Here is a 19345-nt window from a genome sequence, read left to right as displayed (position 1 = left end):
CCCGGCCACGTCCTCAGAGCATGCGCAGACCAGCTGGCTGGTGTGTTTACAGATATATTCAATCAATCCTTATCCCAGTGCTTCAAGAGGGCCACCATTGTTCCTGTTCCAGGACAACAACCACCCGAGCCACTGCCTGTTCACCCCGCTATCATCCAGAAGGTGAGGTCAGTACAGGTGCATCAAAGCGGGGACCGAGAGACTGAAATACAGCTTCTATCTCAAGGCCATCAGACTGTTAAACAGCCATCACTAACATTGAGTGGCTGCTGCCAACATACTGACTCAACTCCAGCCACTTTAATAATGGAAAAATTGATGTACCGTAATTTCCGGACTATTAAGCACACCTGAATATAAGCCGCACCCGCTGAATTTAAAAAAGAAAATTATTTTGAACATAAATAAGCCGCACATGTCTATAAGCCGCAGGTGCCTACCGGTACATTGAAACAAATTAACTTTACACAGGCTTTAACGAAACACGGCTTGTAACAAAAATAAATAGGCTTTAACGAAACCCGGCTTGTAACAAAAATAAATAGGCTTTAACGAAACACGGCTTGTAACAAAAAATAAAAATTTGCCGTAAGCTTTAGTTGTCTTTTTGCACTGAGTCAATTCCTCACGCTGCTGTTTCCAACATCTTATCATCGACTCATTAAGACCAAGCTCCCGTGCAGCAGCTCTATTTCCTTTTCCAACAGCCAGATCAATCGCCTTCAACTTGAAAGCTGCATCATATGCATTTCTCCGTGTCTTTGCCATGATGAGGGTGACAAAATGACTACCGTAATCAGAATGATGGGAAGTTTGAGAGCGCTCGATTTAATCTAAACAGTAAACAAAAAAGTTGTTTGACCTTAATAACCCGTTCGGCAATTTCATTGGTCTAATGAAAGCTTCATGACGCCAAAAAACTGAGCACGTCACAGAATGTGTTTTTTTGGAGAGAAAAAATTTGAAAGCGGGAAAAATCCATATATTAGCCGCTCGTCATTGTTTAAGCTGCGAGGTTCAAAGCGTGGGAAAAAAGTTGCGGCTTATAGTCCGGAATTTACGGTAATCAATTTATCACTAGCCACTTTATATGATGTTTACATACCCTACATTACATCATGTATATACTGTACGCTATACCATCTACGGCATCTTGCCATCTTGATGTAATGTATCACTAGCCACTTTAAACAATGCCACTTTATACAATGCCGCTTTATATGTTTTCATACCCTACATTACTCATCTCATATATATATATACTGTACTCTATACCATCTACTGCATCTTGCCTATGCCATTCGGCCATCACTCATTTATATATTTTTATGTACATGTTCGTATTCATTCCTTTACACTTGTGTGTACAAGGTAGTTGTTGTGGAATTGTTAGGTTATATTACTTGTTAGATATAACTGCATGGTCGGGAACTAGAAGCACAAGCATTTCGCTACACTTGCATTAACATCTGCTAAACATGTGTATGTGACAAATACATTTGATTTGAATTGAATAGAGCTAGCACACGTACGATTTAATTTTCTGGGTTCTGAGATTCACTTGCAACAGATGATGAATGCATGATTTGCTTAATCTCATTGTAATTGACTTGGTGGAATGACTATATGAAACCAAGCCAGAGAACTTTGAAAAATAAAGAAAAAATAAAAGAAACTTTAACTCCATTTTCAAGGAGAGTAAACACTTTAACCACAAAAGCTAAAAGAGAAGAAGATAAATGAGTTCCTTTATATATTCCCCCATGGTGAGGCCCTATCCTCTCTCCTCTTACTCTAAATGATCTGCCTTTTTCTTTTGATTGGGGTGCCTGGGTCAAGGGAGAGTGTGTGCAGAGGGAAGTGAGTGGAAGAGAGGAGAGGGGGAGAGAGAAATAGAGAGGGGGGGAGAAGTGAGTGAGAGAGATGAGAGGGTGGTGGAGGAGGCTGTGGGGCAGTCAGACTGACTAAATAGGAGAGACCATCTGCTCCAAGCCAAGCTGCCACACAGAAGCAGAGAAACCAGTCCAGAGTATGTATAGGCAGACAGACCGGCAGGCAGGCAGACAGACAGGCTGCTGTGAAAGGGAATCACACTGAAGTAGGCTCTGAATTGATGGAATTCTGCTTCACATTCTACCTTGCGTGAAATAGACTGGGGTCTTAAGAAAACATGTTCAGTAGCAAGCAGCCACCCATCACTTAGTGACAAGAAATGGTTTCATCCTTTGATGAAACCTCCCCACCTGCTTGAGTTGATAGTACTGGGGAGCTACTGTGTATATGGTACTCAAGGAAAGGAAGGTGTGATCTTCCAGCAACTGAGATCCTTCACCTCTGACATGGATAAGGGAACCTGTACTGTGTGTGCAGTCACTATGGTGATACCCACTCACCCAAGGTGTGTGTGTGTGTGTGTCTGTCCATCTGAGTGTGTGTGTGTGTGTACTTACCCAAACATGACCAGCAGCAGACTCACAGCAGCGAGGTTCTGCCTATCAGTAAAGGCTGGGAGCTGAAAGGCTGCTATCGTGGCAACTGAGAGAGCGACTGGGACCATGTATAAGGCCTGGAGAAACAGGAACACTTAACACACCGTAGTACACTGGTCGCTTAAATACATCACATACATCAAACTGTAGAATCACTGGCAACTGCCTCTTTCAATAGTGGAAATCAATCAAGTTCATACCAGTCATATTCATTTAACAGCTAAACATCATATTCTTGTAGTCTACAATCCCAAAACAAATAAAGAAAAGGTGTGGGTCGTAATGCCGTCATTGACTGTATGAAGGATGTGCAGGATGAGCAACATCAAGAATCTCCTGGCTAGCATTTTTGGACAATGCAACAATGCTAGTGGAAATGTATTGTATCAGTTAGCCGTGCATGATGTGGTGACATAGTCCTACCATGTCGTAGAAGAAGTTGATAGCCCAGTAGAAGGGTTCTCCTATCCCAGAGATGTGCTGCAGTGTCTTGGAGCCACTGTGGTGCTCCTGGACCTCGTAGATCGCGAAGCTAGCCGTCATAATGGAGTAGCCAGTCAGGGCACACACAGCCACCAGGATATGGACCAGACCTTGCACTCTGGGGAGATGGAGGGAGGGAGAGAAAGAGAGAAAGAGAAGAGAAAATGAGAGAGAGAGAGAGGTCACTAAGCTGGGGGATCACACAGCCAAGTGTCCTCTTATAGCCAGAAGAGGATGGAGAACTGCTGATATAAAAAGGGCTTTATAAATACATTTGATTGATTGATTGATTGATCGCCAGAGCCAAGTGTCCCATGTTTATTAGTCCTCCTATGAACTGTCCTGTCCTTATTTTACAGGCCTGAAGACATTGTTAGTAGGTTTCCATGCCAGCTGAGCCAGTAATTCATTTGAAGGGTTCATTGGAGAAACTCACAACAAACAGGATTTCATTAATAATAAATGGTCTCTCGCTAAGAGAGATGTTCCAACTCCAGCAGTGACAAGATAATAGCCACGAAGAAGAAATACTGTTTTACCAACACCACTTGCCAGAGCTCTCCTACAATTTATGAATCGAACCAGCTGCTTCCTGCTATTGAGACGTCTATGTGATAAAGATATTTTAAGAGGCATTGTTGAGAAGCGTCATGGTTGTCAGATTCATAGCACCTGGCTGGAGCTCTTTAAGATATTGCCTACTGTGTCGTTGTCTTTGATGCCTCCCCATTCAAATTCACTCAGCTAGATTCATGCCTCCCTTTACTTCTTTTGTTTTTGATCGAGCTACCCTACATGATTGGTGTTCTGCCTCCCTCTTCATTTCATTTTGGCTAGGCTGCAGGAGGCAGGAGGACCACAGACAGAGGACCATGGACAAAGAGAATATGTTGGACGAGGATAGCTGAAAAATGAAAGAGAATCACTGGCAGAGGTACAAAGAGACAGGCTGTGTGTCCTGTAACCAGAAGCAAAGACAGTCTTATTATCAGTATGACCAACAGGCCATACTGAAACCCACTAAGGCAGATGCATGAACACCATAGTAAGGACGAGACATCATTTGGGGTCATCTTAAACACGAGTTAGGCCAAAAATGATATTAGACACCACAAATTTTAGCTAGTGATTTTTGATTTCTCATCTGAAGGAAAAGTTAAGATTGAAGTTAAAAGAAATAGAGCAGTTGAGACTCAACTCAACAGATCTTTGATACTAATGAATGTCTTAAGGGAACCCCTTGATCAAAGCAGTGACCTTCTCCCTCAGAACAAAATGACAGGCTTTGGGCTAAAATTGGACCAGTGTGTGTGTGTGTGTGTGTGTGTGTTTAGTCGGGGGGACTGCCACACTGCCACACTGGCCTAGTCAATTAGGTCAATTAGTAACTGAAGACAACAAATATCAGCTATTGATTGTGATTTTTCATCTGATGGAAGAGCAAAAGTTAAGAGGTCACAAAACCTCAAGAGATCTTTGATAATGATGATGAAAGTATTGGGGAACATCTGTCTGAAAGCAGGGTTCTGTCCTCTGCGCTGTCAATTCCTCTTAGTCTGAAAAAAACAAAGCTAACCCAGGTTGTGGGTGGGGGAATACTGTCGCGATGCATAGCCTACAACTGAGAAGCGCAATCCCAGGTCCCTAAAATAGCCTGCAGTCAGTGTTAAAAACAGCCACGGTCGGAGAAGTGGGAAGCTCTGTGAATTAATCAACCTCTGCACCACCCTGAATAGTAAACACACATAGTCTGAGTCACAAATTGCACCCTATTCCCTACAAAGTGCATTATTTTTGACCAGAGCCCTATGGACCCTTTTCAAAAGTAGTGTACTATACAGGGAATAGGGTGCCATTTTGCACACATACACATTATATTGGGCCTGCTGTCTGTCCCTGATCAATAATGCCAGCTCAGGAAAATCCATTTATCAAATCAGATATGGGTAAATACAGCAAGTCAGATTACATTAGGACTTTAATTTAAATGTCAGAGTTAGTCTCCACATAACCCTTGTTATCTCAGTCTAGCACTAGACTGGTTTCCTTTTGGAGATATCAACACAGGTTAATGATAGTAATAAACATTGAAGTATCTTTAGGTATGTCAGGCAGACACCGGATCATCAGGCTTTGGCTCGCCAACCAAGATTGAAACAATCTCACGAGGACCAATGAAAGGCATGGTAACTCCGTTTAGCGACAAGCAACATACTTTGTAGAGTGAACCAAGAGCAAGAAAGAGAGAGAAGAGGATGAGAAAGAGAGAGAAGAGGACGAGAAAGTGAGAGAAGAGGATGAGGACGAGAGAGAAAGAGAGAGAAGAGGATGAGGACGAGAGAGAAAGAGAGAGAAGAGGATGAGGACGAGAGAGAAAGAGAGAGAAGAGGATGAGGACGAGAGAGAAAGAGAGAGAAGAGGATGAGGACGAGGGAGAAAGAGAGAGAAGAGGATGAGGACGAGAGAGAAAGAGAGAGAGAAAGAGTGAGAAGAGGATGAGAAAGAGAAAGAGAGAGAAGAAGATGAGGACGAGGGAGAAAGAGAGAGAGAAAGAGTGAGAAGAGGATGAGAAAGAGAGAGAAGAGGACGAGAAAGAGAGAGAAGAGGATGAGGACGAGAGAGAAAGAGAGAGAGAAAGAGTGAGAAGAGGATGAGAAAGAGAAAGAGAGAGAAGAAGATGAGGACGAGGGAGAAAGAGAGAGAGAAAGAGTGAGAAGAGGATGAGAAAGAGAAAGAGAGAGAAGAAGATGAGGACGAGGGAGTGTGTGTACTGTGTTCTTACATGGCATCTTCTTCTTGTACTTCACCAGGATAGGGATGACTGGACACAGAGATGGCTGTATAGGCACAAAAACAGATAATCAATTTAGCCACATTCATAAGATAAAACCATGACACTGCACAGATATACTGAACCAAGGATAAAACAAAAGAGTCAGCCAGAGTAGCACTCGACACAATCCCTATATTTCTCCTCCCTCTCCTCCCTCTCCTTCCTCTCCTCCCTCTCCTCACTCCTCCTCCCTGTCCTCCCTCTCCTTCCTCCTCCTTGGCCTGTGTGAGTCTACAGGTTACATTTGAATGATTGCATTCCTTCCTCCCTTCCTCCTCTACCCTCCCCTCGGCTCGCTTATTGACTGGGCAGACAGTACATTTCAGGTGGTGCTGAAATAAGGTTGAAACGCCAGTCTGCCTGCCTCAGTCCCTGAGTACACCTCTCAACACTCCCTGATTGGTATTCAGCCTGCATAGTGATTGTAGATTGAGGAGAACACACTACTGCCCCCTGGCTCTAAACAATGGAACTGACCTTACTATGACCCAACTGTGAACACTTTCGTGTATGGATTTAACAATGGTGGAAACCCTTCAGCCAACGTTTACACAATCCACTGCTTTTAAATCTATGGCAGGAAGTGTACAAATGCATACTTCTGATAAAGGGTGCCAAATTGAGTCTTTCAGCCTATAGGATCCAAAAGGGGTCTCTCTCTGAAAACTATTTTCAGAGGGTGTGTGTACGTGTGTGTGTGTGTGTGTTTATTATTATACTTTTTTAAATTTTATTTAACTTTTATATAACTAGGCAAGTCAGTTAAGAATAAATTCTTATTTACAATGACCTACAGCGACCAAACCGGGACGATGCTGGGCCAATTGTGTGCCTCTCTAAGGGACTCTCAATCACGGCCGGTTGTGATACAGCCTGGATGTGTGTGTGTGTGTGTGTGTGTGTGTGTGTGTGTGTGTGTGTGTGTGTGTGTGTGTGTGTGTGTGTGTGTGTGTGTGTGTGTGTGTGCGTGTGTGCGTGTGTGCGTGTGTGCGTGTGCCTAAATCCCTTTCAGCAGATTAGCTTGGTTTTAAAACTTGGCTCTGATACATACAATTGGATTTGAAAGTGAAAGTGATTCCAGGTAGTGTGGCTGATCAGTGTGAACCCCCTGAGAAGCTAGCTTCAACACACCAAGTTTTTAATACTGTTTATCAAATGACAATTGTTATGCTATCCCTAGAGCTGGTGCATCACAATTATTCAAGGTGCATTTCCAAGCTCTGATTTGATGAATTAGTGGCGCGTGAAACAGGCTCCTGGTGTCTTTAGAGATAAAGCTGCTGTTGTTTTCGTTCACAAAAATAGGCTTCTTGCGCTACTCACCATAATTCTGTGGGTCCTTGCCGGCTGGAAGGCTGGTACGTAGGATGAAGTTGTTGAGGCTGTTTAGGTATGCAGGCATGGTATGGTGACCCTCAGGGTTGTACCAGACCTAGAAAACAAGAAAACACACACACACACACACACGTTCAAGTTCAAGTAAAACTTAAAGTTTGAAGACACACACGTGCATGAATATCTCAGGATTGCAGCACATGCTTCTCTACATTTCTACTTCTAATTCTCTTATCTCTAATAATACACTTATCTTGAGGAGGTGTCTAAGTCTAGCATCATTATCCCTCAGGGGCCATTTCAGATTCAGCCAAAAACATAATTGCTGCGAGTAGCTGCGATGAACGATGTTAAAGACGACATTGATGGTGTAATAATCCCGTTCCATCTTGGTACAGTGCTTAGTGCTTCTGTATCATATCGGCTCCAATTAGGAAATCATGGCTAATTGAACCACTATACATCACAACAAGATAGCCTGGTCCTAGATCTGTATGTGCTGTATAGCCAACTGCTACAGTCATTATTAAGCCAAGCAAGACAGCACAAACAGATCTGGGACCAGGCTACCAACAAGAGATATACTAGGACAGAAGAGCAGTTAAGACTGTTGTTTTCTTGGTGGGGGTAAGGACAGGATTTTTTATTCTGCACATAACAGCAGGAGACTGATATAGGTACAGAAGGGCAGTTACACTATAGTAACCCATAAACATATATTTTCATACATATTCAGTGTTTATATAGTTACCTTGGAGAGGGTTCGGTTTGCGGGCACCTCCAAGAGGTCCATCTGGAGACTAGTTGGGAGTGGCTCCCCGAAATCAAAGCCGCCATACCTATGTTGATTTGTTCATATATATAATCGATTATTATTTACATAATGTACACGTTTGCACACACACACACACACACACACACACACACACACACACACACACACACACACACACACATGGCAGAGCTACACCACACGTTTAGATACATGCACCACTTAGTAAAGGTGGATAATAAAGAATATGGAAAGAGGACAGTGGGGAGAGAGAGAAATCATAGCCTCCGTACCTATGATGAATTGTTCATATAGGTATCGGTTATTCATTAGTAATAAGTCATTACCCAATGTTATTGTCTTTTTAACTCCATGATCAAGGCATGCGACTCATTCCTGAATGAGACCAATAAAGTGAACTGAACAGAACTGAGCTGGAAGAGGATGCATAGTTCAGGATATCAGATTCCCCAGTTCCATTCATTTACTGTCCAGCCAGTGATCCTTTACATTTCATGTCATTGAAAACATATTTTTCCTATGATTTGTTATGATAGAGAGAGAGGGATATACAGTATAGAGCATATCTAGAAACAGACACATTAGTGTATGCAGGTTGCATTGAAACATACTGTTTACCTGTTCCTGATGTAGTTGTTGGCTGTAGCCAGGAGATAGTTTTCAACGTTGATGCCAGTCAGGTTATAGACGATCTGGGAGGAGGGGTTCATCTTATGGGGAGGCTGGTATTGGTTATACTGACACACCTGGTTGGAGGAGCAGAAAGGAGAGTAGAGTGGGTGTAGGACACACACACACACACACACACACACACACAGAATATCTGCTGATTTTTACTGGTATGTCCTTTAATGAACTCTAACCCACCTGTTGATATTTGTTGCATTTGCAGGACTCAAACGGCACTGAACTGTCTCCTTTAGTTTCCCAGCTGGCAGACTTGGTGCTTCTGGTGCAGACCCTTCAAAAAGACAAAAGACATTCACAAGGTAAACCACAGGCCCATTTTAAATGGTAAGATGACTACAATGCATACATGTACTGATTCTCAATGACACTAGCTAACCCACTCCACTTACACTTGTGCATACACTCACACACATGCATAAACACCACCACAGTAACACACCAATACCAGTGTTCCATTCATATGGACAGTAAATCAGTATTTATTCTCGAGGTATAAACAGGCATGACATCACAGAGTGGTGGAGAGATATAATCAGTAGTCAGGAAGTGCCATGGCACTCAGCACTCTTCAGTGATTGTCCACAGGGCATCTCTCTCACACACACACACACACACACACACACACACACACACACACACACACACACACACACACACACACACACAGAAGCCCTGCTGCCTAGCTGCACGTCTAGCTAAATGTCTTTTTTTTTTGGCTGACAATTTTATAGTGCCTCTGAGGTCTGGTTCATGAGTGCCAACATTGATTTGAGTGCCTGCGAGGGGAAATCTATCCTATAAACACAGAGTGTTTATGGAATACCAATGATTCCTCAAACACACACGTTCAGACACACACGCACCCACACACCAGTGGAGGTTCCCCAGAGGAGGAAGGGGAGGACCATCCTCCTCAGTGAATTTAATAATAAAAAAAAAACAATTCAAAAGTTATCCTTTTTAGATAAAACTATACTAAATATTATCAAGTCACCAAATAATTGATTAAAACACACTGTTTTGCAATGAAGGTCTACAGTAGCCTCACAGCACTCTGTAGGGTAGCACCGTGGTGTAGCCAGAGGACAGCTAGCTTTCATCCTCCTCTGGGTTCATTGACTTCAGTACAAAACCTTGGAGGCTCATGGTTCTCACCCCCTTCCATAGACGTACACAGTAATTATGACAATTTCCAGTGGAGGTCCTCCAACCTATCAGAGCTCTTGCAGCATGAACTGACATGTTGTCCACCCAATCAAAGGATCAGAGAATGACTCTTGTACAGAAAGCTTAAGCTACAGCTAGCTAATTGCTGGACTAATGATTACACCCTAGATCAGCTAGATGCAGGCAAGAGTGTGCAAGGCAGTATTGAATGTGTCACTGGCTGTCCATGTGTCACTGTCTGTCACCTCAAAAAAAATTCTCGACCTGTGTACACCTACGTTGTAAACTTTCATTCATTGGCTAGGTTGTAGCAACCTCATGATGAGTATCATGTAGTAGACTAAACCTATCGATGTTACATTGAGCTGGGTGAATGGAATATGAATGACAGTCATCCAATATGCTGTAATAGAAATAAGGCCATGATCATGAAAAAAGAAAAACGTCCTCCCTCATCTTAAACGGCACTGACCGCCACTGACCCACACATGTCCAAATACACGCACACATACATACACACACAGATGGCAAAGCAGAGCTGCTTCAGGCGTTTAGAGACATGCACCATGTAGTAATACTGAAGAGTACAGAGTATGGAGAGAGGATAGTGGGGAGCGAGGGAAGTGGAACAAAGACAGATACTAAAAGGGAAAAGATTGACAATGGCATTTGAAGGAAAATAGGGTAAGAAGAGAATTCGGAAGTGCTAGATATAGACAAAGTAAGAGAAGATGTGGTGGAGAGAAAGTAGCCAGACAAGTAAGAGATCTATCTTCAACACAGTGATTATGTAGAAGTTGGTCAGGTACATACGGTTTATCAGGGCTGTTCAGACATCCATTATCAATCCCAGGGAATGACATCATAGAGTTGACCAGGTTGCTGGAGTTTGGATTCTGGTTGCTGTTGATGACATAAAAACAAAAAGTTTCAGGACAAACTTATTACAGAACACAACATTATGTCTCGTCTAATACTTTCAAGTTAGCCTGGTCCCAGATCTGTTTGTGCTGTCTAGTTTGCCAAGTCCTATGATCATTGTCATGCCATGTTTTCGAAATTTGGCATGCCACTGACCATGACAGTTGGTTATACAGCACAAACAGATCTGGGACCAGGCTATACTTTCAAGTGACTTTGAGCAAATCCTTCAGTACAGTATTAGTAAATGATCCAATTAGGACAGTGGTTTGGAAGGTAATATGAGCCCAACATCAAAAAAGGCTAATTCAATCTCATTTAACCGTCAACCAAGGACAGTGAGAGGGCACACAGTGTTTGATGTGTTCCTACCTCTGCATATCCTCTCCTTTATATCCCTCTCCTCTCCTCTCCTCTCCTCTCCTCTCCTCTCCTCTCCTCTCCTCTCTCTCAGATCAAAGAACTGCTCTTCACAATCAAGACTTCGTCACTTCGACTCTCTCCTTCCTTCTCTCTATACTTTCAGCTCACACCTCAGATCACATCATCATAATCATCTCTCTCTCAACATCTCACTCCCTCTATCTCTAAATCTCACTCGCTCTCTCTACCTCTCACTGCCTCCCCCCTCTACCATTTATCTGTGTCACCCTTCAAGAAACTTCTACTCTCTTACCCAAAAAACCTAACTTACAACCTGGAAATGAGAAAGATGGCACAGCAATAGACAAACAGTGACTGGACGGGACTGATCTGGGACTGTACTGTGCATTCTGAAAGTATTCAGACCCCTTCACTTGTTCCACATTTTGTTACATTACAGCCTTATTCTGAAAATGTATTTATTTTTTATTCCCTCATCAATTTATACACAACACCCCATAATGACAAAGCAAAAAAAGTTTTTTAGATTTTCTTTGCAAAAAATAAAAAATAAAACTGAAATATTATATTTACAGAAGTATTCAGATCCTTTACTCAGTACTTTGTTGAAGATGCAGTGAATACAGCCTCAAATCTTCTTGGGTATGACACTTCAAGCTTGGCACACCTGTATTTGGGGAGCTTCTCCCATTCTTCTCGGCAGATCCTCTCAAGCACTGTCAGGTTGGATGGGGAGCGTCACTGCACAGCTATTTTGTGAAAGATGCTGCTGAAGAGGATGGCTGACATTTTACATGCTCCTGACCAATCGTGCTATTTCGTTTAAAAAAATTGCGTTGTTTGTAACTTATTTTTAAACTTATTTTGCACATAATGTTGCTGCTACCGTCTCTTATGACCGAAAATATCGATTACTCACCGATTACTCACCACAAACTGGAAGAAGCTTTTTCCTTTAAAGAGTCCGATGAGAAGGATATACTGCTCACCTGGGAACAGGCCCAAATCCCAGTCATTTGCATGAAGAAAAGACGGAGGAAAAGAGGACGCAGATTGGGCTTCTGAGAATCAGCCGGCAAGCGAGTAAATACCCACTGCCTTCCGTTCTACTTGCTAATATGCAATCATTGGAAAATTAAATTGATGACCTACGATTACGATTATCTTACCAACGGGACATTAAGAACTGTAATATCTTATGTTTCATGACTTGTGGCTGAACGACTACACGGATAATATAGAGCTGGCGGGATTTTCCATGCACCGGCAGAACAGAGATGCTACGTCTGGTAAGACAAGGGGTGGGGGTGTGTGTCTTTTTGTCAATAACAGCTGGTGCGCGATGTCTAATATTAAAGAAGTCTCGATGTATTGCTCGCCTGAGGTAGAGTACCTTATGATCAGCTGGAGACCACACTATCTACCAAGTGAGTTCTCATCTATATTATTCGTAGCCGTCTATTTACCACCACAGACCGATGCTGGAACTAAGACTGCACTCAACCAACTCTATAAGGCCATAAGCAAACAAGAAAATGCTCATCCAGAAGCGGCGCTCCTAGTGGCCGGGGACTTTAATGCAGGCAAACATAAATCATTTTTACCAAATTTTTACCAGCATGTCACATGTGCAACCAGGGGGAAAGAAATCCTAGACCACCTTTACTCCACACACAGAGATGCATACAAAGCTCTCCCCGCCCTCCATTTGGCAAATCCAACCATAATTCTATCCTCCTGATTCCTGCTTACAGGCAAATACTCAAGCTGGAAGTACCAGTAATTCGCTCAATACGGAAGTAGTAAGATGATGCGGATGCTACGCTACAGGACTGTTTGGCTAGCACAGACTGGAATATGTTCCAGGATTCATCCAATGGCATTGAGGAGTATACACCTCAGTCATCGGCTTCATCAATAAGTGCATTGATGACGTCGTCCCCACAGTGATTGTACGTACATAAACCAACCGGAAACCATGGATTACAGGCAACATCCGCACTGAGCTAAAGGCTAGAGCTGTCGCTTTCAAGGAGCGGGACACTAATCCGTATGTTTATAAGAAATACCGCTATGCCCTCAGACGAAACATCAAACAAGCAAAGGGTCAATACAGGATTAAGATTGAATCCTACTACACATCCGAAGAGCTCTGATGCTCGGGCTTGATGCTCGGGCAGGGCTTGAAAACTATTACGGACTACAAAGGGAAACCCAGACGCGAGCTGCCCAGTGACACGAGCCTACCAGATGAGCTAAATGCCTTTTATGCTCGCTTTCGAGGCAAGCAACACTGAAGCATGCACGAGAGCACCAGCTGTATTGGATGACTGTGTGATAACGCTCTCGGTAGCCGATGTGATCAAGACCTTTAAACAAGTCAACATTCACAAAGCCGCGGGGCCAGATGGATTACCAGGACGTGTACTCAAAGCATGCACGGACCAACTGGCAAGTGTCTTCACTGACATTTTCAACCTCTCCCTGAATGAGTCTGTAATACCTACGTTTCAAGCAGACTACCATGGTCCCTGTGCCCAAGAAAGCAAAGGTAACCTCTCTAAATGATTACCGCCCCGTAGCACTCATGTCGGTAGCCATGAAGTGCTTTGAAAGGCTGGTCATGGCTCACATCAACAGCATCCTCCCGAATACCTTAGACCCACTCCAATTCACATACTGTCCCAACAAATCCACAGATGACGCAATCTCAATCGCACTCCACACTGCCCTTTCCCACCTGGACATAAGGAACACCTATGTGAGAATGTTATTCATTGAGTACAGCTCAGCGTTCAACACCATAGTGCCCACGAAGCTCGTCACTAAGCTAAGGACCCTGGGACTAAACTCCTCCCTCTGCAACTAGATCCTGGACTTCCTGACGGGCCGCCCCCAGGTGGTAAGGGTAGGCAACAACACATCTCCCGCACTGATCCTCAACACTGGGGCCCCTCAGGGGTGTGTACTTAGTCCCCTCCTGTACTCCCTGTTCACCCACGACTGCGTGGCCAAACACGACTCCAACACGATCATTACGTTTCCTGACAATGCAACAGTGGTAGGCCTGATCACAGACAACGATGAAACAGCCTATAGGGAGGAAGTCAGAGACACTGCTAGGACAACAACCTCTCCCTCAATAGGAGCAAGGTAAATGAGCTGATCGTGGAATACAGGAAAAGGCGGGTCGAACAGACCCCCATTAACATCAACGGGGCTGTAGTGGAGCGGGTCGAGAGCTTCAAGTTTCTTGGTGACCACATCACCAACGAACAATCATGGTCCAAACACACTAAGACAGTCGTGAGACTTGAAGAGGGCACGACAGTCTCCCTCAGGAGACTGAAAAGATTTATCATGGGTCCCCAGATCCTCAAAAAGTTCTACAGCTGCACCATTGAGAGCATCCTGACCGGTTCCATCACCGCCTGGTATGGCAACTGCTCGGCATCTGACCGTAAGGCGCTACAGAGGGTAGTGCGCAAGGCCCAGTACATCACTGGGGCCAAGCTTCCTGCCATCCAGGACCTATATAATAGGCGGTGTCAGAGGAAAGCCCATAAAATAAGACCTCATGTGCTTTCTGGGCCTGGCCAAGGACTGCAAGAGGGTGTCCCGCGACCTCGTCTCAGCCCGCGCCCAGCGAACAGGTGACGGCAGCCACAAGACTGGCTGAATAATGTTGTCTCAAACCGTTACGGACTTGATGCAACCGATGCCAGATACGATAAAACAGGCTAAACCAATGAAAGAAAGAATGTAGCTGAAGTTCAGAGACTCCAGCTACCCTAGTCATAGACTGTTTTCTCTGCTACCGCACGGCAAGCGGTACAAATGACCTCAACTAACCTGTACCCCGGCACACTGACTCGGTACCGGTACGCCCTGTATATAACCTCGTTATTGTTATGTTATTGTGTTACTTTTTATTATTTTTTCTTTTGTTTTTTACTTTTATTTATTTCATAAATATTTTCTTAACTCTTCTTGAACTGCACAGTTGGTTAAGGGCTTGTAAGTAAGCATTTCACAGTAAGGTCAAGACTTGTTGTATTCGGCGCATGTGACAAATAAAGTTTGATTTGATTTTCAGGTCTCTCGGGAGATGTTAGATCGGGTTCAAGTCCGGGCTCTAGCTGGGCCACTGAAGGACATTCAAATCAAATCTAATATTTTTTTGTCACATGTGCCGGATACAACCTTACCGTGAAATGTTTACTTACAAGCCCTTAACGAACAAGTAAAACAAATCTATCAAAAGGTAATTGTCACGTCCTGGCCAGTATATAATGTTAATTGTTTTGTAGTTTGGTCAGGGCGTGGCAGGGGGTATTTGTTTTATGTGGTTCAGGGTGGTGTGTTTGTTCAAAGGGGGGTTTGATTTAGTATTTCCGGGGTTTTGGGTTGATGTTCTATGTTTGTATTTCTATGTGTAGTCTGGTGAGTGTGTTTCTATGTTGTGCTGATTGGGGTTGGGACTCTCAGTTGAAGGCAGGTGTTGTCTATCTGCCTTTGATTGAGAGTCCCATATATTAGGGTGTGTTTGTGTTTGTTATTCGTGGGTGATTGTTCTGTGTTGAGCCTATGCTAGCCAGACTGTTAGTAGTTGTTCGTTCGTTCTTTTTGTTCTGTTATTTTTGTACGTTCATTTTTTGTAGTTATAAAACTCAAGATGAGCATACACGTACCTGCTGCGTATTGGTCCTCATTTTCAGACGACGATTTCGCATTATCGTCGGAAGACGAAGACAACCGTGACAGAATCACCCACCACCAAAGGACCAAGCAGCAGAGGAAGGAGCAGGCGGAGTTCGAGTTGGACTGGCGGGAGAAGTGGACTTGGGAGGAAATTCTGGACGGGGCCGGACCTTGGCATCAGGCTGGGGATTATCAGCGCCCGCAGTGGGAAATTGAGGCAGCCAAGGCGGAGAGGCGATGGTACGAGGCCAGAGACGCGCTGAGGGAGAAGCACAAGAGGCACCCCCAAGAATTATTTTGGGGGGGGCAAACGGGTAGTTTGGCTAGGCGAAGGAAGAGCCGGAAGCCAGCTACCCGTGGTTATATGGAGGAGCGTATGGGGTGGAGAGCGCTATGTTTCGCTGAGAAGCGCACTCTCACCCATACGCACGCACAGTCCGGTGCGAGTTATTCCAGCCCCTCGCAGGTGCCGTGCTAGAGCGGGCATCCAGCCTGGTAGGAGGATGCCTGCGCAGCGCATCTGGTCGGCGGTACGCCTCCGAGGACCAGGCTACCCAACTCCCGCTCTACGCACGGCTACCATCAGGCCCCTGCACAGCCCAGTCTGCCCTGTACGAGCACCCCGCTCGTACAGGGCTACTAGTTCCATCCAGCCAAGGCGGGTTGTGCAGGAGGTAAGATCTAGACCGGCTGTGCGCCTCCATAGCCCTGGGTTTCCAGCTCCTGTCTCTCGTGCGGACCCGGAAGTGCGTCCACCCAGTCCGACTCGTCCTGTTCCCGCTCCCCGCACTAAACTGCAAGTGCATAAACCCAGCCTCGCCAGTCAACAGTCGTCAGAGCTGCCCGCCAGTCAACAGTCGTCGGAGCTGCCCGCCAGTCAACAGTCGTCGGAGCTGCCCGCCAGTCAACAGTCGTCGGAGCTGCCCGCCAGTCAACAGTCGTCGGAGCTGCCCGCCAGTCAACAGTCGTCGGAGCTGCCCGCCAGTCAACAGTCGTCGGAGCTGCCCGCCAGTCAACAGTCGTCGGAGCTGCCCGCAAGTCAACAGTCGTCGGAGCTGCCGGCCAGTCAACAGTCGTCGGAGCTGCCCGTCAGTCAACAGTCGTCGGAGCTGCCCGCCAGTCAACAGTCGCCGGAGTGGTCAGACTGCGCTGAACTGCCGGAGTGGCCAGACTGCCCTGAACTGCCGGAGTGGCCAGACTGCCCTGAACTGCCGGAGTGGCCAGACTGCCCTGAACTGCCGGAATGGCCAGACTGCCCTGAACTGCCGGAGTGGCCAGACTGCCCTGAACTGCCAGAGTGGCCAGACTGCCCTGAACTGCCGGAGTGGCCAGACTGCCCAGACTGTCCCGAGTTGCCAGACTGCCCAGACTGTCCCGAGTTGCCAGACTGCCCAGACTGTCCCGAGTTGCCAGACTGCCCAGACTGTCCCGAGTTGCCAGACTGCCCAGACTGTCCCGAGTTGCCAGACTGCCCAGACTGTCCCGAGTTGCCAGACTGCCCAGACTGTCCCGAGCTGCCAGACTGCCCAGACTGTCCCGAGCTGCCAGACTGCCCAGACTGTCCCGAGCTGCCAGACTGCCCAGACAGCCTGGAACGGCCTGAGCCGGAGCCACCTCCAAAAATAGGTGGGTTGGGGAGGGGGGGTGTAGCACAGTGCCGTCGTTGACGGCAGCCACCCTCCCTTCCCTCCCTTTAGTAAGGGGGAATTTTTCTTTTGGGTATCGTTTGGGGTTATTTTTTTTGTTAAGGTGCTTCCGGGGTAGCACCTTTAAGGGGGGGGTACTGTCACGTCCTGGCCAGTATATAAGGTTAATTGTTTTGTAGTTTGGTCAGGGCGTGGCAGGGGGTATTTGTTTTATGTGGTTCAGGGTGGTGTGTTTGTTCAAAGGGGGGTTTGATTTAGTATTTCCGGGGTTTTGGGTTGATGTTCTATGTTTGTATTTCTATGTGTAGTCTGGTGAGTGTGTTTCTATGTTGTGCTGATTGGGGTTGGGACTCTCAGTTGAAGGCAGGTGTTGTCTATCTGCCTTTGATTGAGAGTCCCATATATTAGGGTGTGTTTGTGTTTGTTATTCGTGGGTGATTGTTCTGTGTTGAGCCTATGCTAGCCAGACTGTTAGTAGTTGTTCGTTCGTTCTTTTTGTTCTGTTATTTTTGTACGTTCATTTTTTGTAGTTAATAAAACTCAAGATGAGCATACACGTACCTGCTGCGTATTGGTCCTCATTTTCAGACGACGATTTCGCATTATCGTCGGAAGACGAAGACAACCGTGACAGTAATACAAGAAATGTACATAACATTTTAACGAGGCTATATACGGGAGTGCCGGTGCTGAGTCAATGTGCGGCGGTACAGGTTAGTCGAGGTAATTTGTAAAGTGACCATGCATAGACGATAAACAGCGAGAAGCAGCAGTGTAAAAACAAAGACTTGTCCCGAAGCCACTCCTGCGTTGTCTTGGGTTGTGTGCTTAGGGTCGTTGTCCTGTTGGAGGGTGAACCTTCTCCCCAGTCTGAGGTCCTGAGCGCTCTGGAGCAGGTTTTCATCAAGGATCGTTCTGTACTTTTCTCTGTTCATCTTTCCCTCGATCCTGACTAGTCTCCCAGTTCCTGCTGCTGAAAAACATCCCCACAGCATGATGATTCCACCACCATGCTTCACCGTAGGGATGGTGCCAGGTTTCCTCCAGACACAATGCTTGGCATTTACTGAGGAATGGCTTTCGTCTGGACACTCTACCATAAAGGGCTGATTGGTGGAGTGCCTCAGAGATGGTTGTCCTTCTGGAAGGTTCTTCCATCTCCACAGAGGAACTTTGGAGCTATGTCAGAATGACCATCAGGTTCTTGGTCCTCTCCCTGACCAAGGCCCTTCTCCCCTGATTGCTCAGTTTTGCCGGGCGGCCAGTTCTAGGAAAAGTCGTGGTGGTTCCAAACTTCTTCCATTTAAGAGTGATGAAGGCCACTGTGTTCTTGGGGACCTTCACTGCTGCAGAAATGTGCCTTTCCGAGGCATGTCCAATCTATTGAATTTACCACAGATGGACTCAAATCAAGTTGTAGAAACATCTCAAGGATGATCAATGGAAATAGGATGCACCTGAGCTCAATTTCGAGTCTCGTAGCAAAGGGTCTGAATACTTATGTAAATAAGGTATTTCTGTATTTAATTTTTTATAAATGCTCAAAAAATTCTAATAACCTGTTTTCACTTTGGGGTATTGTGTGTCGATTGATGAGAAAAAAATGTATGTAACCAATTTTCAAATAAGGCTGTAACGTAACAAAATGTGGAAAAAGTGAAGGGGTCTGAAGGCTTTCTGAATGCACTGTATATCAGATGTCTCAAAGAGTGCTGATCTAGGATCAGGTTCACCCAGTTCATTATGATCTAAAACCTTAATCAGCACTTGATACATACTGCCCCTGATCTCCTATCCCATAATGCAGCAGTGCAGTGTGTCCTGTACCTGACCTGAAGAAGGAGGTCCGAGGTGGTAGAGGGTGAGTGTGTGTTTGTGTGTGTAAGTAAGTAATATGTGTCTA

The 19345-nt window shown here is 45.3% G+C and overlaps 1 protein-coding gene across 1 annotated transcript in view; it reads right to left on the bottom strand.

The window, feature by feature from the left end:
- abca12 (ATP-binding cassette, sub-family A (ABC1), member 12) overlaps positions 1-19345 on the bottom strand; it is a 93541-nt gene that overhangs the window by 15271 nt on the left and 58925 nt on the right. Inside the window, exons 64-71 of the mRNA XM_029711593.1 lie at positions 10604-10693; positions 8801-8894; positions 8552-8679; positions 7892-7979; positions 7129-7237; positions 5755-5809; positions 2913-3090; positions 2451-2566 (exon numbers count right to left, since the gene is read on the bottom strand). Of these exons, the coding sequence (XP_029567453.1) occupies positions 2451-2566; positions 2913-3090; positions 5755-5809; positions 7129-7237; positions 7892-7979; positions 8552-8679; positions 8801-8894; positions 10604-10693 (858 nt within the window). The remainder of the gene's footprint in view (positions 1-2450; positions 2567-2912; positions 3091-5754; positions 5810-7128; positions 7238-7891; positions 7980-8551; positions 8680-8800; positions 8895-10603; positions 10694-19345) is intronic.

This window comes from Salmo trutta, chromosome 24 (assembly GCF_901001165.1).
Source record: "Salmo trutta chromosome 24, fSalTru1.1, whole genome shotgun sequence".
Classification (NCBI taxonomy): Eukaryota; Metazoa; Chordata; class Actinopteri; order Salmoniformes; family Salmonidae; genus Salmo; species Salmo trutta.
The sequence above is the reverse complement of the archived record's forward strand: the minus strand, read 5'-3'. Positions and strand labels throughout refer to the sequence as shown.